The sequence below is a fragment of the Aphelocoma coerulescens genome, unplaced genomic scaffold (genome assembly GCF_041296385.1).
Source record: "Aphelocoma coerulescens isolate FSJ_1873_10779 unplaced genomic scaffold, UR_Acoe_1.0 HiC_scaffold_63, whole genome shotgun sequence".
Taxonomy (NCBI): Eukaryota; Metazoa; Chordata; class Aves; order Passeriformes; family Corvidae; genus Aphelocoma; species Aphelocoma coerulescens.
Window position 1 is genome coordinate 999,547 of NW_027183981.1, and position 26,864 is coordinate 1,026,410.

The 26,864-nt window shown below is 56.8% G+C and overlaps 1 protein-coding gene across 4 annotated transcripts; it reads left to right on the plus strand.

Moving 5' to 3' along the window:
* The first annotated feature begins 259 nt into the window (after positions 1-259).
* On the plus strand, positions 260-26,814 carry LOC138102167 (tenascin-X-like). Of its 4 annotated transcripts, XM_068999897.1 has the most exons (30): positions 260-398; positions 1,216-1,881; positions 2,259-2,348; positions 2,667-2,960; positions 3,496-3,852; positions 4,747-5,103; positions 5,917-6,267; positions 6,909-7,253; positions 7,668-8,024; positions 8,635-8,994; positions 9,255-9,611; positions 10,187-10,531; positions 10,899-11,255; positions 11,847-12,191; positions 12,452-12,808; positions 13,480-13,824; positions 14,227-14,577; positions 15,488-15,865; positions 17,438-17,809; positions 18,574-18,966; positions 19,082-19,438; positions 20,166-20,537; positions 21,334-21,696; positions 23,079-23,203; positions 23,487-23,619; positions 24,590-24,741; positions 25,012-25,108; positions 25,642-25,803; positions 26,043-26,239; positions 26,727-26,814. In XM_068999897.1, the coding sequence occupies exons 1-30, from the start codon at positions 260-262 to the stop codon at positions 26,805-26,807; spliced, it is 8,955 nt and encodes a 2,984-aa protein (XP_068855998.1). In that variant the 3' UTR covers positions 26,808-26,814. The 4 variants fall into 4 exon arrangements, with proteins under 4 accessions (XP_068855998.1, XP_068855994.1, XP_068855995.1 ...); XM_068999893.1 differs by lacking the exons at positions 260-398; positions 1,216-1,881; positions 2,259-2,348; positions 2,667-2,960 and having other exon boundaries at positions 3,617-3,852; positions 20,166-20,549; XM_068999894.1 differs by lacking the exons at positions 260-398; positions 1,216-1,881; positions 2,259-2,348; positions 2,667-2,960 and having other exon boundaries at positions 3,617-3,852; positions 20,166-20,549; positions 25,021-25,108.
* The last annotated feature ends 50 nt before the right edge of the window (positions 26,815-26,864 follow it).

A 26,864-nucleotide genomic window follows, 5' to 3' on the forward strand; every position in this document is an offset into this window, starting at 1 on the left:
TCCTCAACCTGTGTCCAGTGTGTCCCCAGTGTTCCCTATTGTGTCCTCACCATGTTCCCAATGTGTCCCCATGGTGTCCCCAATGTATCCCCCAGCACATCCCCAGTGAGTCACCACACTGTGTCCTCAATATGCCCCTGAAGTTCCCAACATGTTCCTAAGGTGTCCCCAGTATGTCCTCAATGTGTCCCCAGTGTCTCCTTGTGGTTTCCCCTGCACCCCCTCACACTGCCCCCATCTCCAGGATGACCCTGTGGCCATGACAACGCACGAACTGCCCAGCTCTGCTGTCGCCTTCTCAGTGACAGGGCTGTCCCCAGGCCGCCCCTTTGAGCTGCTGGTCCAAGCCCGGCGGGGGCCGCATCTGGGTGCACCCGGGGTCCTGCGTCTGCGCACAGGTGAGGACACTTGGGGACACCACAGGGACACCTGGGAACAGCGTGGGAAGGGGGAAGGGAGTGGAGCTACAGGGACGGGGGTGAAGGTGGGAATGGCATGGGGATGAGGATGGAGAGGGCTTGGGGTCCTGCACCTGTGCACAGGTGGGGACACCTGGGGACAAGGCAGTGGGGCACAGAGGTGGAGTTGGGGACACAGCAGGGACAGGACTGAGGGTGGGGATGGAGGGTGGCATGGGGACAGGGACAGGGTAGTATTGGGACAGGGATGGGAATGGGGATGGCACAGGGATGGGGACAGGGTGATATCAGCAGAGGGATGGGGACAAGGATGGGGGATCGCCCAGGCATGGGGACAACACAGGCAAGGCAGCAGGGTTGACACAGGGATGGGGACAGTGATGACATGGGGTCACCATGGGGACAGGGAAAGCAAGGGGACAAGGATGGGGTTGGGGCTGGCGTAAGCATGGGGACAGGGATAAGAGGGATGGGAACAGTGATGGTACAGTGTCACAGTTAAGGGGCAGCCCAGACACATGGTCAGGAATGGCACAGGGATGGGGACAGCATGGTGACACTGTGGCACTGAATAGAGATGGGATGGCACAAGAATGGGGTTTGGGACAGCGAAAGCATGGCCAAAGGGGTGGGGACAAGGGTGGGAACAGGGATGCCAGGGGAACAGGAGTAGGGATAGCATGGGCATGGGTACAGGGGTGGAGATGGCCCAGGGATGGGGACAGGGCTGGGACAGGGATGTCCCCCAGGGACTCTCTGGGACGGACTGGTGACATGGGTCCCCTTTGCTCTGCAGCGCTCATTCCGGCTGTGCCCCACCATGAAGTGTCCCCGGAGTCACCTCAAGGCTCCCTGGGGTCCCCAGCAGTGGCACCATCAGCCCGAGGGTCCCCAGAGTCCACAGGATCCTCAGGGTCACTGGAGTCCCCAGGGTCACTGGTGTCACCCATATCACCACACGTGTTCTTGGGGTCACCCGGGTCTTTGGGGTCACCAGCATCCCCCAAGGTTCCAGCATCCCCTGTGGCTCGAGGGTCCCTGGGATCCCCAGCACCCCCAAGGTCATCAGTGTCACCAGAATCCCCAGAGTCACCAGCATCACCAGAATTCCCAGGGTCATCAGTGTCACCAGATTTCTCAGTGTCCCCAGAGTCCCCAGTGTCTCCAGAGTTCCCAGAATTGCCAGGATCCCCAGAGTCCCCAGGGTTCCCAGGGTCCCCTCCACCCCCGTGGTCCCCACTGTCCCCGTGGGCTCCACTGTCCCCAGGCATCCCCTCCCTGCAGGACCTGGTGGCCCGGCTGTCCCCGTACAGTGGATCCCTGCTCCAGCGTCTTGAGAGCCACCTTCAGGCTACCAACTTCCCTCTCCGTGGCAATCAGACAGTGCCAGGGGTGGCCCGTGCCATCCTGGCCTACATCCTGCGCCGGCACCCAGCCCTGGGGAGAGGACAGGGACCCACAGGTGGATGTCACGGCGGGGCCGTTGGGGAGGGGGATGGGGGAAAAGGGTGCATCGGGGATGGGGGGTACAAGAGGAGGGACATCCTGGAGAGCTGAACAGGGGGGATGGCGGGAAAGGAATATCACAGTGGGGAGAATGCAGGGAGGGGGTGGGGGAATGGCAGGAGTGGGGAGGGGGACAGGACAGGGAAGGGACATTCCAGAGAGTGTGGGATGGAGGGGATGAGGGAAGGGGAACAGGGAGGACGGGGAGGATGGGTGGAAGGGACATCCTGCAAAGGAGTAAGATGACCGGGAACAAGGGGAGGAACATTCTGGATAGGGGAATGAGGGAGATGGTGTGGAAGGGGTGTCCTGTAACACATGCTCTGGGGGCAGGGGAGGGTGGAAACCAGGAGCCGGTGCTGGAATGGGGGGACATGGATGGGATGGAGCCGATGGAGCCATGGAGGAACATGGGGAAAACAGGTACTGGGGGGGGGGGGGGGGGGGGGGGGGATGGGATTAGCTCAGGTGTTGGACTTGATGACCCTTGTGGGTCCCTTCCAATTCAGAAGATTCTGTGATACCTAGGATGGAGAGAGCAGGGATAGATGGATGTTGTGATGGATGGCACATGGATAGAGGGATGGAGAGATTTATGAATGGAAACATGAATGGAGGAGGGGATGGATGGAGAGATGGAGGGATAAGGGAAGGATAGATGGAGGGATGGCTGGAGACATGGATGGCCATTTGAATGGACACATAAATGCCTGTGCCCACACTGTTCCCACTCCACTGCAGTCAAAGCCGAGCCAGAGGAGCTGCATCCATCCCGGCCAGTCCTGGGTGACCTCAGTGTCACCAGCCTCACCCCCAGCTCCATGCGGCTGCAGTGGACTGTCCCCGAGGACTCCTTTGAGTCCTTCATGCTGCAGTACCGGGATGCCCAAGGCCAGCCCCAGGCCCTGCCCATTGATGGTGGGTCTCGCTCGGTGACGGTGCTGGGGCTGTCCCCATCTCGCCGGTACCGCTTCCACCTCTATGGGTTGCGGGGTGGGAAGAAGATTGACCGTGTCTCCATTGATGTCATCACAGGTGAGGGTGGATGGAAGGATCAACATATCCCATCCCCACTCACTATCAAGCACTCGCTCACCCTGGCATCATCTGGTCAACCAACACTTCCACTGACCTGTTGATCTGCCTGCTGTCATCCACCATCATCATCACCTATCATCATTGTTACCATCATTATCCATCACCCTTTCCCCATCCCCTATCCTTCTACCCAAGCTGTCCCCAGTTTACCCCAGTCTCAAGTTCCCCAGCTCAGGGGTGGAAGATGGGTAAGAGCACGGGAGGGTGGGTAGATGGATCGATGGGTGAATGGATAGATGGATGGATGGTGCATGATTATTGTTGGGGACATTTTGTTGGTGGTTTGACAAATCAGATCAGTGGTTGGGTGGTTGGATGACCCAGTGCAAGGTGAGATTAAAGAAGGAGTTGAAGGAAGAGGGGCATGGTATACCCCATAAATGAATGGATGGGTTGGTTGGTAGGTGGTGGGATGGATGTTTGGATGGACACAGGCATTTCCATGCCCATCACCATCCCCTCTCCACCACAGCTGCAGCACAGCCAGAGAAGCTCCCCCTGCCCTCAGAGGAACCTCAAGATGAGAAACGCAAAACTGAGTCCCCCACATCCGAGGCACCCCTGGTGTGGGCAGTGCTGGAGGAGCTGAGGGTCTCCAGTGTCACACCCAACTCTGTGCAGCTGCAGTGGAATATCCCTGAGGGCTCCTTTGACTCCTTCATGCTGCAGTATCGGGATGCCCAAGGCCAGCCCCAGGCCCTGCCCATTGATGGCGGGTTCCACTCGGTGACAGTGCCAGGGCTGTCCCCATCCCATCGGTACCGCTTCCACCTCTATGGGTTGCGGGGCAGGAAGAAGATTGACCACATCTCCACCGAGGTCCTGACAGGTGAGGGGGAAGGTCAGGGGGGTGAGGGTGTGTGGATAGAGGGAGAGAGGGAGGGATTAAGGGATGGGGGAATGGTGGGTGAAGGAAGGGATACAGAGGTGCAGGAGCAGAAAGATGGATGGATGGATGGATGGATGGATGGATGGGTGGATGGATGGATGGATGATGACTGGAGGGTTGCATGAATAGATGGATAGATGCACAGTTAAGGTGAGAGATGGATGCATTGATGGATGGATCAATGGATGGACAGAGGAAGAGATGAGGAATGGATGGATGATTGAAAATGGATGACGGCCCCTGGGTGGGTTAGTTGGTTGGGTAGATTGAAGGATGGGGGAGAATGCATGGATGGTGATGGATGATGTATCAATGGAGGGGGGCCTCCTGTGTGGGTTGGATGGATGAATGCTGGATGGACACGTGTCTGCACAGGTAACACGTGTGGCTGAGCCTGTGGCTGGATTTTGCTCTGAGTGAGGGGATGAGTGTAGGGGAATAGGGGTAGGAGAGTTGATGGATGATTGTATTCAAGGACTGACTGAAGGAAACTGGATGGATGGATGGATGGATGGATGGATGGATGGATGGATGGATGGATGGAAAAAGATGGATGAATGGATGAAGATGGATAATGGATGATTGCTGTTGGGGCAGTTTGTCAGTGGTTTGATATGTCAGATCAGTGACTCAATGCAGGGTGAGATTAAAGAAGGAGCTGAAAGAAAAGGTGTATAGTATGATCTGTAGTTAGATGGATGGGTAGATGATGGGTGCTGGAATGAACAGTCATGCAGATTAAAGTGTAAATGGAAGGATGTATGCATTGATTGGTGGGTGGTGGGATGGATGATTGGATGGACACAGGCATTCCCATGCCATCATCCATTGCAGGCACAGAAGAGCAAGAGGAGCTGCCCCTGCCCTCAGAGGAGCAAAAACATGAGAAACTCCAAACTGAGGCCCCTCCATCTGATGCTCCCCCACTGCGGGCAATGCTGGGAGAGCTGAGGGTCTCCAGTGTCACATCCAGCTCTGTGCAGCTACAGTGGAGTGTCCCTGAGGGCTCCTTTGATTCCTTCAAGCTGCAGTACCGGGATGCCCAAGGCCAGCCCCAGGCCCTGCCCATTGATGGAAGGTCCCACTCGGTGACGGTGCCAGGGCTGTCCCCGTCCCACCGTTACCACTTCCACCTCTACGGGTTGCAGGGCAGGAAGAAGACTGACCATGTCTCTATTGGTATTAGCACAGGTGAGATGGAAGGTCAGAGGGAGGGAGGGATGGATGGAGAGGTGGATGGATCAAGAGATCCCACCCCCATTCCATCCCCATCCACCAGACAGCACCCACTGACTTGAGCACTACCCAATCAACCATTGACCTTTCCACTGACCTGGTCACCAGCATCTGCCATCCAGAATCATCATCATAATCCATCTATTATCCATCATTATCATCCATCATATACATCTACCATGTATCACCATCATCATCATCATCATTCATCAATCACCTTCCATCCATTCTTCCATACACCCATTCATCACCCTTCATCCATCAAGGATGTATGGATGAATTGAAGATTGTCTATGGGAAATGGGGTTGGGAGGCACAGAGGCCTGGAGGGATGTGGGAAGAAAGAACCAGAGATGGATACGGAATTGGGTGGGGGTTGTCTTGGATGGAGGGATGGACGGATGTGCATGTGTGGATGGATGATTAGAGACATGGATGGAAAGACAACAGATGGATGATGCATGATTGTTGTTGGGGGTTTTTTGTTGGTGGTTTGACATGTCAAATCAGTGGTTGGGTAGTTGGATGACCCAGTGCAAGGTGAGATTAAAGGAGTTGAATGATAAGGTGCATGGTATGACCCATGGTTAGATAGATGAGTAGATAATGGGTGCTGGAATGAATGGTCCAGGAGATGAAAGGATGGATGAATGGAGGGATGGGTGGATGGATGCATGGATGGATGGGTTGCTAAGTGGTGGGATGGATAATTGGATGGAAACAGGCATTTCCAAACCTGTCACCATCCCCTCTCAATCACACCTGCAGCACAGCAAGAGGAGCTGCCCCTGCCCTCAGAGGAGCACCAACAGGAGAAGCCTGAAACGAAATCCCACCCATCTGAGGGACCCCTGGTGAGGGCGGTGCTGGAGGAGCTGAGGGTCTCCAGCCTCACCCCCAGCTCCGTGGGGCTGCAGTGGACTGTCCCCAAGGGCTCCTTTGACTCCTTTATGCTGCAATATCGGGATGCCCAAGGCCAGCCCCAGGCCCTGCCCATCGCTGGTGGGTCTCGCTCGGTGACGGTGCCGGGGCTGTCCCCATCCCATCGGTACCGCTTCCACCTCTACGGGCTGCGGGGCAGTAAAAGGATTGACCGTGTCTCCACCGACGTCGTCACAGGTAAGGCAGAAGGTGGAAGGGATGGAAAGATCAAGAAATGGAGGCATCAAGGGGTCCCATGCCCATCCCATATGCACCCACCAGTGAGCAGCCATTGACTTGGCACCATCTGATGAACCATCAGCCCTTCCTTGGACCTATTGACTAACACCTTCCATCATCCATCATCCACCATCATCAGCAGCAACCATCAATTATCCATCATCTTCCATCAACTTCATCTACCATGTATCACCGTCATCATCATGATCATCCATCAATCTTCATGCATCCATCTATCCTTCCATGCTTCCCTCATACTCTATCCATCAAGGATGGGTTAAATGATGGATGAATGGAAGATTTTCCATGGGAAAGGGAGGTGGGAGGGGTGAAGTCCTGAAGAGATATGTAAGAGAGAGCCAGTGAGATGGATGTGGAATTGCCTAGGTTGTTGTGTTGGATGTTGGGTGTGTGATGGGCAGAATGGATGGATGGATGGATGGATGGATGGATGGATGGATGGATGGATGGATGGATGGATGGATGGATGGATGGATGGATTGGTTGGTTGGTTGGTTGGTTGGTTGCTGGGTGGTGGGATGGACATTTGGAGTGAAAGGTAGAAGCCCACGGCCATCACCCTTCCCCGTCCAATGCAGCCAGCAAAGAACCCTTGCCTTCAGAAGAGCCCCAACTGGAGAAGCCGGAAACTGAGTTCCCAACATCTGAGGCAATCTCGGCACGAGCGGTGCTGGGAGAACTGAGGGTCTCCAGTGTCACACCCAACTCTGTGCAGCTGCAGTGGAGTGTCCCTGAGGGCTCCTTTGAGTCCTTCATGCTGCGGTACCGGGATGCCCGGGGCCAGCCCCAGGCCCTGCCCATCCATGGCGGGTCCCACTCAGTGACGGTGTCAGGGCTGTCCCCGTCTCGTTGGTACCGCTTCCACCTCTGTGGGTTGCGGGGTGGGAAGAAGATTGACCACGTCTCCACCGAGGTCCTGACAGGTAAGGGGGAAGGTCAGGGGGAGGAGGGGTGGGTGGATGTATGGATAAAGAATGATGGATATATGGAGAGGTGGAGGGATGAAGGGATGGAGGAATGGGGGAGTGGAGGAAGGGATGGAGTGGAGGAGGAATGGATGGATGGATGGATGAATGCATGCATGGATGACTTGAACTATAAATGAATGGATGAATGGATGGGTGGGCAGATGATGGGTGCAAAAATGAATTGTCTTGGACATGAAAAGATGGAGGGATGGACGGAGGGACGGATGGGTGGATGGAGGGATGGGTGGACACACGGATGGGTGGACGGACAGATGGAGGGATGGACGGATGGGTGGAGTTGGTGGTGGGTTGGATGTTTGGATGGACACAGGCATTCCCGTGCCCACCACCATCCCCTCTCCATCACAGCTGCAGAAGAGCCAGAGGAGCTGTCCCTGGCCTCAGAGGAACCGCAGCATGAGAAACCCCAAACTGAGGCCCCTGCAACTGAGGCCACTCCAGCACGGGCGATGCTGGAGGAGCTGAGGGTCTCCAGCCTCACCCCCAGCTCCGTGGGGCTGCAGTGGACTGTCCCCAAGGGCTCCTTTGACTCCTTTATGCTGCAATATCGGGATGCCCAAGGCCAGCCCCAGGCCCTGCCCATCGCTGGTGGGTCTCGCTCGGTGACGGTGCCGGGGCTGTCCCCATCCCATCGGTACCGCTTCCACCTCTATGGGCTGCGGGGCAGTAAAAGGATTGACCGTGTCTCCACCGACGTCGTCACAGGTAAGGCAGAAGGTGGAAGGGATGGAAAGATCAAGAAATGGAGGCATCAAGGGGTCCCATGCCCATCCCATATGCACCCACCAGTGAGCAGCCATTGACTTGGCACCATCTGATGAACCATCAGCCCTTCCTTGGACCTATTGACTAACACCTTCCGTCATCCATCATCCACCATCATCAGCAGCAACCATCAATTATCCATCATCTTCCATCAACTTCATCTACCATGTATCACCGTCATCATCATGATCATCCATCAATCTTCATGCATCCATCTAGCCTTCCATGCTTCCCTCATACTCTATCCATCAAGGATGGGTTAAATGATGGATGAATGGAAGATTTTCCATGGGAAAGGGAGGTGGGAGGGGTGAAGTCCTGAAGAGATATGTAAGAGAGAGCCAGTGAGATGGATGTGGAATTGCCTAGGTTGTTGTGTTGGATGTTGGGTGTGTGATGGGCAGAATGGATGGATGGATGGATGGATGGATGGATGGATGGATGGATGGATGGATGGATGGATGGATGGATGGATGGATTGGTGGGTGGTGGGATGGACATTTGGAGTGAGAGTTGGATTCTCATGGCCATCACCATTCCCCCTCCAAAGAACCCTTGCCTTCAGCCAGCAAAGAACCCTTGCCTTCAGAAGAGCCCCAACAGGAGAAGCCAGAAACTGAGTTCCCAACATCTGAGGCACTCCCGGCACGAGCGGTGCTGGGGGAACTGAGGGTCTCCAGTGTCACACCCAACTCTGTGCAGCTGCAGTGGAGTGTCCCTGAGGGCTCCTTTGAGTCCTTCATGCTGCAGTACCGAGATGCCCGGGGCCAGCCCCAGGCCCTGCCCATCGATGGCGGGTCCCACTTAGTGACGGTGCCAGGGCTGTCCCCGTCTCGCCGGTACCGCTTCCACCTCTATGGGTTGCGGGGCAGGAAGAAGATTGACCACGTCTCCACCGAGGTCCTGACAGGTAAGGGGGAATGTCAGGGGGAGGAGGGGTGGGTGGATGTATGGATAAAGTATGATGGATATATGGAGAGGTGGAGGGATCAAGTGATGCAGTGATGGAGGAATGGATGAATGCATGGAGGGATGGATGCATGCATGGATGGATGATGGTTGCCAGAATGAATGATGCAGAATATGGAAATGTGGATGGATGGGTTGGTTGGTATGTGGTGGATGGATGTTTGGATGGGCGCACCCATCACCATCCCCTCTCCATCGCAGCTGCAGAAGAGCCAGAGGAGCTGTCCCTGCCCTCAGAGGAACCACAGCATGAGAAACCCCAGACTGAGGCCCCTGCAACTGAGGCCACTCCAGCACGGGCGGTGCTGGAGGAGCTGAGGGTCTCCAGCCTCACCCCCAGCTCCGTGGGGCTGCAGTGGACTGTCCCCAAGGGCTCCTTTGACTCCTTTATGCTGCAATATCGGGATGCCCAAGGCCAGCCCCAGGCCCTGCCCATCGCTGGTGGGTCTCGCTCGGTGACGGTGCCGGGGCTGTCCCCATCCCATCGGTACCGCTTCCACCTCTATGGGCTGCGGGGCAGTAAAAGGATTGACCGTGTCTCCACCGACGTCGTCACAGGTAAGGCAGAAGGTGGAAGGGATGGAAAGATCAAGAAATGGAGGCATCAAGGGGTCCCATGCCCATCCCATATGCACCCACCAGTGAGCAGCCATTGACTTGGCACCATCTGATGAACCATCAGCCCTTCCTTGGACCTATTGACTAACACTTTCCATCATCCATCATCCACCATCATCAGCAGCCACCATCAATTATCCATCATCTTCCATCAACTTCATCTACCGTGTATCACAGTCATCATCATCCATCAATCTTCATGCATTCATCTATCCTTCCATGCTTCCCTCATACTCTCTATCTGTCAAGGATGGGTTAAATGATGGATGAATGGAAGATTTTCCATGGGAAAGGGGGGTGGGAGGACTGAAGTCCTGAAGAGATGTATGAGAGAACCCGCGAGATGGATGTGGAATTGCCTAGGGGGTGGATTTGGATTTTGGGTGTGTGATGGGAAGCATGGATGGATGGATGGATGGATGGATGGATGGATTGGTTGGTTGCTGGGTGGTGGGATGGACATTTGGAATGAGAGTTGGATTCTCATGGCCATCACCATTTTCCCTCCAATGCAGCCAGCAAAGAACCCTTACCCACTGAGAAGCCCCAACAGGAGAAGCCGGAGATTGAGTTCCCAACATCTGAGGCACTCCCGGCACGAGCGGTGCTGGGGGAACTGAGGGTCTCCAGTGTCACACCCAACTCTGTGCAGCTGCAGTGGAGTGTCCCTGAGGGCTCCTTTGAGTCCTTCATGCTGCAGTATCGGGATGCCCAGGGCCAGCCCCAGGCCCTGCCCATTGATGGCGGGTCCCACTTAGTGACGGTGCCAGGGCTGTCCCCGTCTCGCCGGTATCGCTTCCACCTCTATGGGTTGCGGGGCAGGAAGAAGATTGACCACGTCTCCACCGAGGTCCTGACAGGTAAGGGGAATGTGAGGAGGAGGAAGGGTGGGTGGATGTATGGGTAAAGAATGATGGATATATGGAGAGGTGGAGGGATCAAGGGATGGAGGAATGGGGGGAGTGGAGGAAGGGATGGAGTCAAGGAGGAATGGAGGAATGGATGGATGGATGGATGGATGGATGACTTGAACTTATAAATGAATGGATGAATGGATAGGTGGGTAGATGATGGGTGCAAAAATGAATTGTCTAGGAGATGAAAAGATGGATGGATGGATGGATGGATGGATGGATGGATGGATGGATGGATGGAGTTGGTGGTGGGTTGGATGTTTGGATGGACACAGGCATTCCCGTGCCCATCACCATCCCCTCTCCATCACAGCTGCAGAAGAGCCAGAGGAGCTGTCCCTGCCCTCAGAGGAACCACAGCATGAGAAACCCCAAACTGAGGCCCCTGCAACTGAGGCCACTCCAGCACGGGCGGTGCTGGAGGAGCTGAGGGTCTCCAGCCTCACCCCCAGCTCCGTGGGGCTGCAGTGGACTGTCCCCAAGGGCTCCTTTGACTCCTTTATGCTGCAATATCGGGATGCCCAAGGCCAGCCCCAGGCCCTGCCCATCGCTGGTGGGTCTCGCTCGGTGACGGTGCCAGGGCTGTCCCCATCCCATCGGTACCACTTCCACCTCTATGGGCTGCGGGGCAGTAAAAGGATTGACCGTGTCTCCACCGACGTCGTCACAGGTAAGGCAGAAGGTGGAAGGGATGGAAAGATCAAGAAATGGAGGCATTAAGGGGTCCCATGCCCATCCCATATGCACCCACCAGTGAGCAGCCATTGACTTGGCACCATCTGATGAACCATCAGCCCTTCCTTGGACCTATTGACTAACACCTTCCGTCATCCATCATCCACCATCATCAGCAGCAACCATCAATTATCCATCATCTTCCATCAACTTCATCTACCATGTATCACCGTCATCATCATGATCATCCATCAATCTTCATGCATCCATCTATCCTTCCATGCTTCCCTCATACTCTATCCATCAAGGATGGGTTAAATGATGGATGAATGGAAGATTTTCCATGGGAAATGGGGGTGGGAGGGGTGAAGTCCTGAAGAGATGTGTGAGAGAACCAGCGAGATGGATGTGGAATTGCCTAGGGGGTGGATTTGGATTTTGGGTGTGTGATGGGAAGGATGGATGGATGGATGGATGGATGGATGGATGGATGGATGGATGGATGGATGGATTGGTGGGTGGTGGGATGGACATTTGGAGTGAGAGTTGGATTCTCATGGCCATCACCATTCCCCCTCCAATGCAGCCAGCAAAGAACCCTTGCCCTCAGAAGAGCCCCAACAGGAGAAGCCAGAAACTGAGTTCCCAACATCTGAGGCACTCCCGGCACGAGAGGTGCTGGGGGAACTGAGGGTCTCCAGTGTCACACCCAACTCTGTGCAGCTGCAGTGGAGTGTCCCTGAGGGCTCCTTTGAGTCCTTCATGCTGCAGTACCGAGATGCCCGGGGCCAGCCCCAGGCCCTGCCCATTGATGGCGGGTCCCACTTAGTGACAGTGCCAGGGCTGTCCCCGTCTCGCCGGTACCGCTTCCACCTCTATGGGTTGCGGGGCAGGAAGAAGATTGACCACGTCTCCACTGAGGTCCTGACAGGTAAGGGGGAATGTCAGGGGGAGGAGGGGTGGGTGGATGTATGGATAAAGTATGATGGATATATGGAGAGGTGGAGGGATCAAGTGATGCAGTGATGGAGGAATGGATGAATGCATGGAGGGATGGATGCATGCATGGATGGATGATGGTTGCCAGAATGAATGATGCAGAATATGGAAATGTGGATGGATGGGTTGGTTGGTATGTGGTGGATGGATGTTTGGATGGGCGCACCCATCACCATCCCCTCTCCATCACAGCTGCAGAAGAGCCAGAGGATCTGTCCCTGCCCTCAGAGGAACCACAGCATGAGAAACCCCAGACTGAGGCCCCTGCAACTGAGGCCACTCCAGCACGGGCGGTGCTGGAGGAGCTGAGGGTCTCCAGCCTCACCCCCAGCTCTGTGGGGCTGCAGTGGACTGTCCCCAAGGGCTCCTTTGACTCCTTTATGCTGCAATATCGGGATGCCCAAGGCCAGCCCCAGGCCCTGCCCATCGCTGGTGGGTCTCGCTCGGTGACGGTGCCGGGGCTGTCCCCATCCCATCGGTACCGCTTCCACCTCTATGGGCTGCGGGGCAGTAAAAGGATTGACCGTGTCTCCACCGACGTCGTCACAGGTAAGGCAGAAGGTGGAAGGGATGGAAAGATCAAGAAATGGAGGCATCAAGGGGTCCCATGCCCATCCCATATGCACCCACCAGTGAGCAGCCATTGACTTGGCACCATCTGATGAACCATCAGCCCTTCCTTGGACCTATTGACTAACACCTTCCATCATCCATCATCCATCATCCACCATCATCAGCAGCAACCATCAATTATCCATCGTCATCCGTCATCTTCATCTACCGTGTATCACAGTCATCGTCATCATCATCCATGAATCTTCATGCATTCATCTATCCTTCCATGCTTCCCTTATTCTCTATCTGTCAAGGTTGGATTCAATGATGGATGAATGGAAGATTTTCCATGGGAAATGGGGGTGGGAGGGGTGGAGTCCTGAAGAGATATGTAAGAGAGAGCCAGCGAGATGGATGTGGAATTGCCTAGGTTGTTGTGTTGGATGTTGGGTGTGTGATGGGCTGGATGAATGGATGGATGGATGGATGGATGGATGGATGGATGGATGGATGGATGGATGGATGGATGGATGGATGGATGGATGGATTGGTTGGTTGGTTGGTTGGTTGGTTGGTTGGTTGGTTGCTGGGTGGTGGGTGGTGGGATGGACATTTGGAGTGAGAGTTGGATTCTCATGGCCATCACCATTCCCCCTCCAATGCAGCCAGCAAAGAACCCTTACCCACTGAGAAGCCCCAACAGGAGAAGCCGGAGATTGAGTTCCCAACATCTGAAGCACTCCCGGCACGAGCGGTGCTGGGGGAACTGAGGGTCTCCAGTGTCACACCCAACTCTGTGCAGCTGCAGTGGAGTGTCCCTGAGGGCTCCTTTGAGTCCTTCATGCTGCAGTATCGGGATGCCCAGGGCCAGCCCCAGGCCCTGCCCATTGATGGCGGGTCCCACTCGGTGACAGTGCCAGGGCTGTCCCCGTCTCGCCGGTATCGCTTCCACCTCTACGGGATGCAGGGCAAGAAGAAGATTGACCACGTCTCCACTGAGGTCCTGACAGGTAAGGGGGAATGTCAGGGGGAGGAGGGGTGGGTGGATGTATGGATAAAGAATGATGGATATATGGAGAGGTGGAGGGATCAAGGGATGGAGGAATGGGGGAGTTGAGGAAGAGATGGAGTGGAGGAGGAATGGATGGATGGATGGATGGATGGATGGATGGATGGATGGATGGATGGATGACTTGAACTATAAATGAATGGATGAATGGATGGGTGGGTAGATGATGGGTGCCAAATTGAATTGTCTAGGAGATGAAAAGATGGACGGACGGACGGACGGATGGACGGACGGAGGGATGGATGGATGGAGGGATGGATGGATGGATGGAGTTGGTGGTTGGTTGGATGTTTGGATGGACACAGGCATTCCCATGCCCATCACCATCCCCTCTCCATCACAGCTGCAGAAGAGCCAGAAGAGCTGCCCTCAGAGGAACCACAGCATGAGAAACCCCAAACTGAGGCCCCTGCAACTGAGGCCACTCCAGCACGGGCGGTGCTGGAGGAGCTGAGGGTCTCCAGCCTCACCCCCAGCTCCGTGGGGCTGCAGTGGACTGTCCCCAAGGGCTCCTTTGACTCCTTTATGCTGCAATATCGGGATGCCCAAGGCCAGCCCCAGGCCCTGCCCATCGCTGGTGGGTCTCGCTCGGTGACGGTGCCGGGGCTGTCCCCATCCCATCGGTACCGCTTCCACCTCTATGGGCTGCGGGGCAGTAAAAGGATTGACCGTGTCTCCACTGACGTTGTCACAGGTAAGGAGAAATCTTAGAGGGGAGAAGGGTTGGAGACATGGTTGTAGAAGGGGACAGGTTGACATGGGGCTGGATGGAGAGATGGATGATGGATGCATTCACATAGGGTTTTGTGGAGTCATGGGTAGAAGGACGAACAAATCAACATGAAGATTATGGGAAGCCTGAAGAACTGGATCATGGTGTGATGAATGGAGGTTTGGGTGCATGGCTGGCTGGCTAGCTGGATGGATGGCGACTGAACAAACACACTGATGAATGGGCGGGTGGTTGAAGAACTCTGGATGGATGGACTGTGAGATTCCACTATGAACACTGGGTTTGAGAGAGATGGATGCATGGATGGATACATGGCTGATGGGGGTTGTTGGTCAATAGGCAGGCGGGAAGTATCAATCATTGAGTGGATGTTTTCCAGGGTTTGTGACTGCTCACAATGGTGGATGGTGATGTGGAGGGGAAGGAGAGATGGGTGGAATTGGGCAGGGAAACTGGAGACAGCTTGGAGGTGGAGAGATGGCTGGGACCATGGGAGGGTAGAGTGATGAAGGGATGGATGGATGGATGGATGGATGGATGGATGGATGGATGGATGGATGGAGGGTTCCTGCTGTCCAGATGCCTGTCTTAATGGACAGAAGATTGTCCATGGGAAATGGAGCCTGGGAGGTGTGGAGGTAATGGGGGAATGTGGAGGGAAAGAGACAGATGAATATGGTGTTGGGTGGGGGGTTGGGTTGGGTGTTGGGTGGGGGGTTGGGTTGGGTGTTGGGTGGGTGGTGGGATGGATGGGTGATGGATGGATGGTAGTGATGGACAGTGGGTAGGGGGATGGTTGGGTAGGTGATGGATGGGTGTATGGATGAACACATGGACAGCCACACCCATTACTGTCCCCTGTGCATTGCAGTGCCAGACAAGCCAGAGGAGCCACCCTTGCCCTCAGAGGAGCCCAAAACTGAAACCCTGCCAACTGAGGACAACCAACATGAGCACCCCCAAACTGAGGTCCCTGCATCTGAGGCACGGGCAGTGCTGGGAGAGCTGAGGGTCTCCAGTGTCACACCCAACTCTGTGCAGCTGCAGTGGAGTGTCTCTGAGAGCCTCTTTGACTCCTTCATGCTGCAGTACCGGGATGCCCAAGGCCAGCCCCAGGCCCTGCCTGTCGATGGCAGGTCCCGCTCAGTGACAGTGCCGGGGCTGTCCCCATCCCATCGGTACCGCTTCCACCTCTACGGGTTGCAGGGTGGGAAAAGGATTGACCACGTGTCCACCGATGTTGCCACAGGTGAAGGAGGGCTCAGGCCCCATCCGCACCTGTGGTGCTTCTGAGCCCTTAGATGGCCCTTCAGGCTTGGGGAGTCTGGGAAGTGTTTCTGGGGCTTGAGATGGGGCTGGGACTGTGGAGGCCAGAGGGATGGAGAGTAGAGGGATGTGTGGACCCATGGATGGATGATGGTTGATGATGGGTGATGGATGATAGATGATGGTGCGTTTGTTGGTGAATAGGTTGGTGGAAGGATCAATGGCTGAAGAGATGCTCCATCCATCCATCCATCCATCCATCCATCCATCCATCCATCCATCCATCCATTTATTTTTTCTCCCCAAACATTCCTCTGTCCATCCATTCATCACCCTTTCAAGTGTTCAACCATCACCCAAAGCAACCATCTCCTTCCAGTACCTATTTGGACACCCCTCCCTCCCTTTCCCTCCCTTTCCCTCCCTTTCCCTCCCTTTCCCTCCCTTTCCTTCCTTCCTTCCTTCCTTCCTTCCTTCCTTCCTTCCTTCCTTCCTTCCTTCCTTCCTTCCTTCCTTCCTTCCTTCCTTCCTTCCTTCCTTCCTTCCTTCCTTCCTTCCTTCCTTCCTTCCTTCCTTCCTTCCTTCCTTCCTTCCTTCCTTCCTTCCTTCCTTCCTCCCTCCCTCCCTCCCTCCCTCCCTCCCTCCCTCCCTCCCTCCCTTCCCCCATCCCTGTCCTTCCCATTCCCTGCATCCACACACCCTGTCTACATCCCACCTTTGGTCCTCCCTCCATCTCAGCTCCATCCATACGTCCCCACATTTCCCTGCATGATTGCACCAATTGCTCCTTCCCACCATCCCATTCCAACCTGCTATTGAGTAAACACTGACACTGGCATCATCAAATCAACCACTGACCTTTGTAATGACATAGTGACTCTGTCATCCTCCATCATCATCATCCATCATGGCTCCGCCGTCCATCTGACATCCATCATCCATCTCTCCTCCCTCCCACACTCCCACCCATCCTCCACCCCAGAGGTGGGGAATTGGAAGCAGCTCAGGGTTGGAGTGATGGAAATGGGTGATGGATCAGTGGATCGGAGCTCCTGGGTGGCTTGGATGGATTGATGATGAATGCACAGGTGGCCAGATGGGCACACGTGTGGTTAAGCCTGTGGCTGGTTTGTGCCTGGGTAAGGATGGGGGTTTTGGGGTGAGGGTTGGGAGGTAAGGGCAGTTAAGGGGGATGGAGGAACATATTTAAGGACTGACTGAAGGAAAAAGGATGGGTGAAGGATGGAAGAATAATGGGTGGAGGATGGATGGATGAGATTACGATGATGACAGGTGTTGGGGCAGGTGGTTTGACAGATCCAATCAATGGTTTGATTACTGAATGATCCATTGGAGGGAGAAGCTAAAGAATCAGTTGTGGGAAAAGCCACATTGAAAGCCACGTGGTCGGATTGGATGGGTGGATGATGGATGCTGGAATGAATGGTCCAGGAGATGAAAGTGTGGATGGATGGAGTGATGGATGGATGGTGTGATGGATGGTTCGATGGACACGTGGATTCTCACACCCATCATCATCCCCTCTCCATCACAGATGCAGCAGTGCCAGAGGAGCTGCCCTTACCGTCAGAGGAGTCCCAACCTGAAGACCACAAACCTGAGCAGCCGCAAACTGAGCATCCCCAAACTGGGGCCGACCTGGGACAGGTGGAGCTGGGGGAGCTGAGAATCTCCAGTGTCACACCCAACTCTGTGCAGCTGCAGTGGAGTGTCCCTAAGGGCTCCTTCGACTCCTTCACGTTGCAGTACCGGGATGCCCAAGGCCAGCCCCAGGCCCTGGCTGTTGACGGTGGGTCTCGCTCAGTGACGGTGCCAGGGCTAGCCCCATCACGCCGGTACCGCTTCCACCTCTACGGGCTGCAGGGCAGGAAGAGGACTGGTCGCGTCTCCATTGATGTTGTCACAGGTGAGGAGGAAGTTCAGTGGGTGTAAGGGTTGGGAAGATGGAAGTAGGGATGGAGAGACTGATGGAAAGATGGAGTAAAAGGTGGATTATGTATGGATGCCTGGAGGGTTGGATGGACTCACAAGCAGAAGGATGGACATGAACATCCTTGGATGCCTGAAGAAATGGATAGTGAAAGGATGGACGGAGGGCTGGGTATATGGGTGATAGATGATGGGGGTTATTTGTCAATAGGCAGGCAGGAAGTATCAATCATTGAGCGGATGTTTTCTGGGATTTGTGACTGCTCAATGGTGGATGGTGATGTGGAGGGGAAGGAGAGATGGGTGGAATTGGGCAAGGAAACTGGAGACAGCTTGGAGGTGGAGAGATGGCTGGGACCATGGGAGGGTAGAGTGATGAAGGGATGGATGGATGGATGGATGGATGGATGGATGGATGGATGGATGGATGGATGGATGGATGGATGGATGATGGTGGATATTGGATAAATCAAGATGATGGATGCCGTCGATTGTGATGATGATGAAGATGGTGGATGATGGCAGATGCTGGTCAGTAAGTCCATGGAAGAGTCAGTGGTTGATTGGATGGGGCTGGGGTCCATGGGTGCTCAGTGACAGGTGAGGAGGGAATAGTGAGAAGGGACTGGGAGGAAATGGTGCATGATGGATAATGGATAGTTGGGTGGATGATGGATGGACATATGGATGGACATACCGATGCCCATACCCGTCATTGTCCCTTCTCTGTCGTTGCTGCAGCTGACCCAGAGGATCTGCCCTCATCCTCAATGGACTCCACAACTGACACCTCCACAACTGAGGATCACCAAATTGCACATCCCCAAGCCAAGGGCCCCCCATCTGAGGCCCCCTCAGCACAGGCAATGCTGGGAGAGCTGAAGGTCTCCAGTGTCACACCCAACTCTGTGCAGCTGCAGTGGAGTGTCCCTGAGGGCCGCTTTGAGTCCTTCATGCTGCAGTACCGGGATGCTCAAGGCCAGCCCCAGGCCCTGCCCATTGATGGCGGGTCCCACTCAGTGACAGTGCCAGGGCTGTCCCCGTCCCACCGGTATCGCTTCCACCTCTATGGGTTGCTGGGCAGGAAGAAGATCGACCGTGTCTCCACTGACATTGTCACAGCTGACAGGGAAGGTCAGAGGGTTGAGGGTGGATGGATGGATGGATGGATGGATGGATGGATGGATGGATGGATGGATGGATGGATGTTTGGATGCCCATGCCCATCACCATCCGCTTTCCACTGCAGCTGCAGCAGTGCCAGAGGAGCTGCCTCTGCCATCAGAGGAACCCCAAGATGAGAAACACCAAACTGAGGCCCCCCCATCTGCAACTCCCCCAGAGTGGGCAGTGCTGAAGGAGCTGAGAGTCTCCAGCATCACCCCTGACTCTGTGCAGCTGCAGTGGAGCGTCCCTGAGGGCCCTTTTGACTCCTTCATGCTGCAGTACCGGGATGCCCAGGGCCAGCCCCAGGCCCTGCCCATCGATGGTGGGTCCCACTCAGTGACAGTGCCAGGGCTGTCCCCGTCCCACCGGTACCGCTTCCACCTCTATGGGTTGCGGGGCAGGAAGAGGGTCTACCATTCCTCCACTGAAGCTGTTACAGGTGAGGGGGATGGTCAGAGGAACAGATGAACATTCATGGTATGAATAGATTGAGGGATCATGACCATCTCATCTCTACCTGCCATCGATTACCCACAGACCCCAGCACCATCCAATCAATCATCAATGCTTCTACCAACCTATTGACCAGCACCTGCCATCATCCATCATTGTCATCATCCTCTTTATCTGTCATCCATCATCATCACCATCATTATTATCATCTTCCATCATGATCGTGATCCATCCATAATGGTTGAAGAACTGAATGGTTGAATGGATTCTGGATTGCACTGTGAGTGGATTTCTTCCCAGGTTGATGGAAGAAGGTGAAGAGGTGAATGAGTGGTTGGATGGAATTTGGGGAGATAGAAATGGATGGTGCATTTCTTGTAGCAGGTTGGATGTCCTGAAGGATGGAAGATTTTCCATGGAAAATAGGGGGTGGGAGAGGTGAAGGCTTAAGTGGATGTAGAGAGAAAGAGTCGCAGAGATGACTGTGGGATTGGTTGGGGCATTGGGTTGCATGTTGGGTGGGTGGTGAGATGGATGGAGACATAGATGGATGGAGACATAGATGAGTGGATGGATGGATGGATGGATGGATGGATGGATGGATGGATGGATGGATGGATGGATGGATGATTAATGATGGCTCATTTTGTGGATGATGAATGCACATTTGGATGGACGTGTGGATGCCCATCACCATCCCCTCTTCATTGCAGCTGCAGCCAACTTGGATGAGCCAGCCACACCTTCAGAGGAGCTCCAACCTGAGGACCCCCAACCTAAAGATCCCCCAGTTGAGTCCCCCTCAACTGACACTCCCTTGGCACGGGCAGTGTTGCGGGAGCTGAGAATCTTCAGTGTCACGCCCAGCTCTGTGGGGCTGCAGTGGACTGTCCCCAAGGGCTCCTTCGACTCCTTCATGCTGCAGTATCGGGATGCCCAGGGCCAGCCCCAGGTCCTGCCTGTCGATGGCAGGTCCCGCTCAGTGACAGTGCTGGGGCTGTCCCCATCCCATCAGTACCGCTTCCACCTCTATGGGCTGCGTGGAGGCAAAAGGATTGACCATGTCTCCACTGACATCATCACAGGTGTGGCTGAAGGTCAGAGGGGCAAGGGCAGGTGAATGAAGGGATGAAGGATGATGGATGGAGGGATCAAGTGGTGGAGGAACATGTGGGTGAAGGAAGGTATAGAGAGGTACAGGAGTAAGTGGATGGAGGATGGATCAATTGACGAATGGATGATGGATGGAGGGCTCCTGAACTGGTTGGTTGGTTGGTCAGTGGATGGTGGAGGGCTAGATGCATGGATGGATGGATGAATGGATGAATGTAGGCTCTGGAGTGGTAGGGAGGGAGGGATGATGCATGGATGGTGATGTATGATGGATTGATGGATGAGGAGCTCCTGGGTGGGATGGAAGGATGGATGATGGATGGACATGTGGCTGGACAGGTACATGTGGCTGAGCCCATGGCTGGTTTGTTCCTTGGGTGAGGGAGGAGCTGAGTGTAGGGATGTGGGAGTAAGGGGGTAGATGGGCGTTTGGTTTCAAGGACTTCAATGAAAGGAAGAAGGATGGATGAATGGATGGATGATGAATGGATGATGGATAATGATTAGATGATGAATGGATGAAGATGGATGATGGATGAATAATGGATGGATGATGCAAGATGTGTGTTGGGGCAGTTGGTGGTTTGGTGGATCAGGTTAGTGGTTGGGTGGTTGGATGATCCAATGGAGGGAGAGTTTAAAGAACCCGTTGAAGGAAAAGTTGTGTGGGAGAAATGTGATTGGATGGATGGATGGATGGATGGATGGATGGACATTTGGATAGACACATGGATTCTCACACCTGTCATCATTCCCTCTCCATTGCAGCCACAGCCAAGCCAGAGGAGCTGCCCCTGCCCTCAGAGGAGCCCCAACCTGACGACTCCAAAGCAAAAGACCCCCAAACTGAGGTCCCTGCATCTGAGGCACGGGCAGTGCTGGGAGAACTGAAAGTCTCCAGTGTCACACCCAACTCTGTGCAGCTGCAGTGGAGTGTCCCTGAGGGCTCCTTTGACTCCTTCATGCTGCAGTACCGGGATGCTCAAGGCCAGCCCCAGGCCCTGCCCATTGATGGCGGGTCCCACTTAGTGACAGTGCCGGGGCTGTCCCCATCCCATCGGTACCGCTTCCACCTCTATGGGCTGCGGGGTGGGAAGAGGACTGACCATGTCTCCACTGAAGCCATCACTGGTGAGGGGCTGCAGGGACTCCCCCAGGGCCTCTCAGGGAACGGAGCTGGAGTGGGGACAGGGCTGGCAGTGGGGCCCAGGGGGAGCTGGGAAGAACTGGGGAACTGGGCTCTACTGGGGGACCCAGAGAAATGGGGGGGGGGGGGGGAACTAGGAAGCTCAGGGGGCCGGGGGCACTGAAGACTGGGGAATTCAGGGGAAAGTGGGAGCTGGAGGAAACCATGGATTGGAGGGGACTTCAGAGATTAGGAAGAGTGCAACACCTGGAGTGACTGATCAGCTGAGGACTGGGAGGAACTGGGAACAAGTAGGAGGACTGGCTAGAACTGGGGTAATGGGGGTCTGGGGTAAGCTGGGGCCTGGGTGAAACAGGGCAGAACTGGGGAATGGGGGGAACTGGGGCGAACTGGGGCTGGGGTGGAGCTGAGGACTGGCAAAGACTGGGGGAAACTGGGCACTGGAGAGAATTTGGGGGGTACTCGGGATAGCTGTGGGGATCTGTGGTGAACTGGGAGGGACTGGGGACTTGGGGGAACTGGAGGAACATGGGGATTAGTGATTGGGATGACTGGGGGCAATTTTGGAGCTGGGGGAGATTGGGACAGCTCAGTGGGGACTGGGGAGAACAGTGGGGAACTGGGACTAGAGGGGGAGTGGGAGCAACTGTGGGCTGAGGGTAATGGGGAGAAATGGAGGAAACTGGGATCTGGGGGTAGCCAGAGGACTGTGGGGGACTGGAGATAAGGGGTAATGTAGCACTGAGAGCAACTGTCAGGAGAACTGGGGACTCAGAGAACTGGTGGAACTGGGGACAACTTGGGACAACTAGGGGGTGTGGGGAACTGGGGGAAACAGGAGACTGGGGTGAACTGGGGACTGTGAGGCACTGGAGCAACTGGGCGGGGACTGTGAGGCACTGGAGGAACTGGGTCTGGGAGGAGCTGGAGGGAACTGGGGACTGAAGGAACAGGGGGAAACAGATCTGAGGGAGATTGGGAACTGGGAATGGGGGTGATGGGGGGAAATTGGAGAATGGGGGGAAACTGGGTTGGGGGGGATTGGGGACTAGGGTGGAGCTAGGGACTGGCGAGGACTGGGGGAAACTGGGGGTTGGGAGGGACTGGAGGAAGCAGGTCTGGCAGGCATTGGGGGAAACTGGGGACTGAGGGGGACTGGGGGGACAGAGTCTTAGGGATCTGGGGAAAACGGGGGGGAGCTGGAATATCTCCATTGGGCACAGTGTGTGGGCGGGGCCGAGGGGCCCGCGGGAGGGTTTGGGGGGGCAGGAGGTTGGGGTGGCAGCAGTGGCTTTTGGGGTATCAGTGGGGAATTTTGAGGTGTCAGCTGGGCCACTTGGGGTGTCAGCAGTGTGTCCTTTCCCAGGCGCCCCAGGGACCCTCTGGGTGGGCTCTGTGTGGCCCCGCAGTGCCTGGCTGCACTGGGACCCCCCCCACGCCCCCCCTGATGGCTATGAGCTGGAGTACGGCCCCCCCGGGGGGCCCCAGCAGGTAACAGCCCCCCAAAGGAGCCTAAAAACCCGGGGAACACGCGGGGTATCCCCCCAATATCTCCTTGGGGGATCCCAGTACCTCCCTGGGAACCCCAATACTCCCTCAGGTATCCCAGTAACACCCCTGGGGACCCCAATAACACCTCAGGGTATCCCATTACCCTCCTTTGGGCACCCCAATACACTTCCGGGGGACCCCAATAATGCCTTTGGGCACATCAATACCTCCCCGGGGACTCCACTATCCCTCTGGGGTACCCCAATATCCCTCATGTCCCCAGACCCTGTGGCTGCCTCCCGAGGCTACGTCACAGCAGCTATGGGGGCTAGAGCCGGCGGGACACTATGGGGTGCGCCTGTGGGGCCGAGGGGGAGACCCCCAAACCGCCCCCCTCGAGGCCACGTTCGACACTCGTGAGTGGGGGGAGCTGGGGTGGCTGGGGAGGGATCATTAGGGGGGTGCACCTGGAACCCCGGGTCCTGGTGTGGGGGGTGGGGTTATTGGCAGCGGAAGCTGAGTCCCTTGGAGGGAGGGCTGGAACTTTGAGGGGCACCTGGACCCCCGGGTGCTTTTGGGGGGAACGGGTGGTTCCGTGGGAGGGGCACACCCGGGGGCGGGGTTGGGTTATGTGGGCGAGACATCCAAGCGCCTGAGTCCTTTTGGAGGAGGGGGGTTATTTGGGGGGGGTACACAACCGGACACTTGGGTCTTTTGGGTATTGGTGTCCTGGATATCTGGGTCCTTTGAGGGGGTTACCTGGGGGGGTGCCCGGGTCCTTTGGGTGGGGGGGTTGGGTTGATGGGCAGGGGTGGGTCCTTGAGAGAGGCACCCGGTTACCTGGGTCCGTTTGCGGGGGCTGGGTCCTTGGGGAAGGGGATGTCATTTGGGGGGGGGGGCTGGGACACGGACATCTGGGTCACTGAGGAGGGGGAAATTCATTGTGGGGACTCAGGGACTCACCTGTACTCCTGGGTTCTTTTTTGGGGGGAACTGTGTCCTTTGGGGGGACAGCTGGACCCCTGGGTCATCTGGGGGCAGCTGAGATCCTGGAGGGGGGGGGCATCAAGACACGAGTTTCGAAGGGAGGCATTGGGGGGGTATCTGTGTCCTTTTGTGAGGGTTGGGTCCTTTGTGGGGGGTGAACACTGGGGGTGCGGGCTGGGTCCTGGCGGGGCGGTTACTGGGTGGGGAACACCCGACCGCCTGGGTGCTTTTGGGGGGGGCTGGGTCTTTGGGTGGGGCACCCGGCCCCCTGGGTCCCTGGATAGGGGTGGAGCTGTTACTGAGTCGGGGGTTCTGGGTCCTTTCGGGGAGGGGGCACCGGCACCCCTGACTCCCCAGAAGCCTCTGGAGTGTCTGAGGGGTCCCCCCGTGCCCCCCCAGCCCCTCTCCCGCACCCGCACCCCCGGGACTGCACCGAGGAGCAGCTGAACGGGCCGGGCCCCTCGCGGGAGACCCTCATCTTCCTCCGGGGGGACCCGGCCCGGCCCCTCAGGGTCTTCTGTGACATGGAGACGGACGGCGGCGGCTGGCTGGTGGGACTGGGAGCACCGGGGGCTCTAGGGGGAGGAGCTTCTACAGGGGGTTACAGGAGGCTATAGGGAGTTCTGGGGGGGAAATGAGGGGCTTTGGGGGCAATAGGAAGTCCTGCAGGAGGACCAGGGGGTGTTGGGGGGCATTGGAAAGGTTGAGGGGTGATGGGGAGGCACTGGGAGGGGCTGGGGGCCTTCTATAGGGTTTATGGGAGGGAAATGGGGGTATGGGGGCGTCAGGGGCGTTCTGGGGTGCCCCTGACTTCCCCTCAGGTGTTCCAGCGCCGCCAGGACGGAAGAACCGACTTTTGGCGGGGGTGGGAGTCGTATGCCCGCGGCTTCGGCAACGTCAGCGGCGAGTTCTGGCTCGGTGAGGGGGGGCCTGGGGAACCCTGGGTGGTTGAGGGGACCCTGGGGCTTAGGGGAGATCCATAAAAATTCGAGGGGACGTGGGGCCAGCGGAAGCACTCCGAGGGTTTTGGGGGATGGAGAGAACTTTGAGAAGAGCCAGCTCCTGGGGCGAGCACCAGGGGGGACTCGGTGGGCCCCCAGAACTTGGGGGCTTCCCAGGAATCCGAGGGGGGGAATCGTAGGACCCCGGGGAGGTCCAGGCAGTTGGGAAGCAGGTTTTGGAGTGCAGGGAACGAGGCACTGACTCAGGAGTCCGGGGGGGTTCGCCCAGGGGTCTGGAAGGACTCGGGGGGAGGTCATTCATGGGGGTCCCAGGAGGTTCTAGGGCCCAAAGGGTCCGGGAAGGACTTGGAGAGTCTCCAGGAGTTTCGGGGGGGGGGCGTCCAGGAGCTCCGGGGGGGGGCTTGAGGGGTCCCCAGGCGTTTGGGGGGTCCCCAGTATTTCAGGGGACATGCAGGAGTTCTGGGGGTGCCGGACGATTTTGGGGCGCAGGGAACGAGGCGCTGCACGAGCTGACGGCCGCGGGCCCCACGGAGCTGCGCGTTGACCTGCGCACCGCCCGCGACTCCGCCTTCGCGCTCTACCGCGACTTCGCTGTCGGCGGCGCCGAGGAGCGATATCGGCTCAGAGTGGGGGCGTTCAGCGGCACCGCCGGTGCGCGGGGCGGGGCTCGGGGGTCTCTGGGACGTTGGAGGGGTCTGTGGGTCCTGGTGGGATTTTGGATCCCTGGGGGTTTTGCGGCCCACTGGCTGGCAGGGGTCTGTGGAGTCCCTGGCGGATTTGGGGGTCCCTGGGGTGTTTTGGAGTCCCTCGGGGTCTCGGGGCTTCTGGTGGGTTTTGGTGGTTCCTGGTGGGTTTGGGGGTCCCTGTGGCGCTGACAGCGCCCCCCGCAGGGGACGCCCTCTCCTACCACTCGGGCAGCCCCTTCTCGACAAGGGACCGGGACTCTCGGGACCCTCGGGACCGCCGCGACCCCTCGGGGCGCCCCCGGCCACCCCCCTGCGCCGTGGCCTACGGGGGCGCCTGGTGGTACCGCAACTGCCACTATGCCAACCTGAACGGGCGCTACGGGACCCCCCGAGACCACCAGGTAGCAGGGGAGGGGGTGCCATGGAGTAGGGGATTGGGGGTATGGAGGGTCTGGGGGGCCTTTGCAAGGTGCTATTGGGCGTTTTTAGGGGGCTGTAGGAGGCTTGGGGGGCTATGGGAGTGGACAGGGAGGTCTAGGGGGCCTTTGGGGGGGCAGGGGGTATATGAGGGCACCTGTGGGGGGTCTGTGGGGGTTCTATGGAGGTCTCTAAGGGTCTATAGGTGCCTGTGGGGGTCTATGGGAGTCTGTAGGGTTTCATAAGGCTCTGTGGGATACAGGGTCCGTGGGAATCTATATGGTCTCTGGGGTTCTGTGGAGATCTGTGAGGGTCCATGAGTACCCATAGGAGTCTACAAAGGGCTCTGGGGTTCTATAGGGTCTGTAGGGTCTATAGGGATGCATATGGTCTGTAGAGGTCTGTGTGGGTCTGTGGGGCTTTACCGGGGTCTCTGGAAGTCTACAGGGGTTCTGACCCCCCTCCCCACAGGGCATCCACTGGTTCCCCTGGAAAGGCTTCGACGTCTCCATCCCCTTCACCGAGATGAAGCTGCGGCCACAGCGTGGCTGAGGGGGTCCCCTGAGTGCTAGGGGGTCCCAGGGTCTAGGGGGGGCCCCTGGGTGCTGG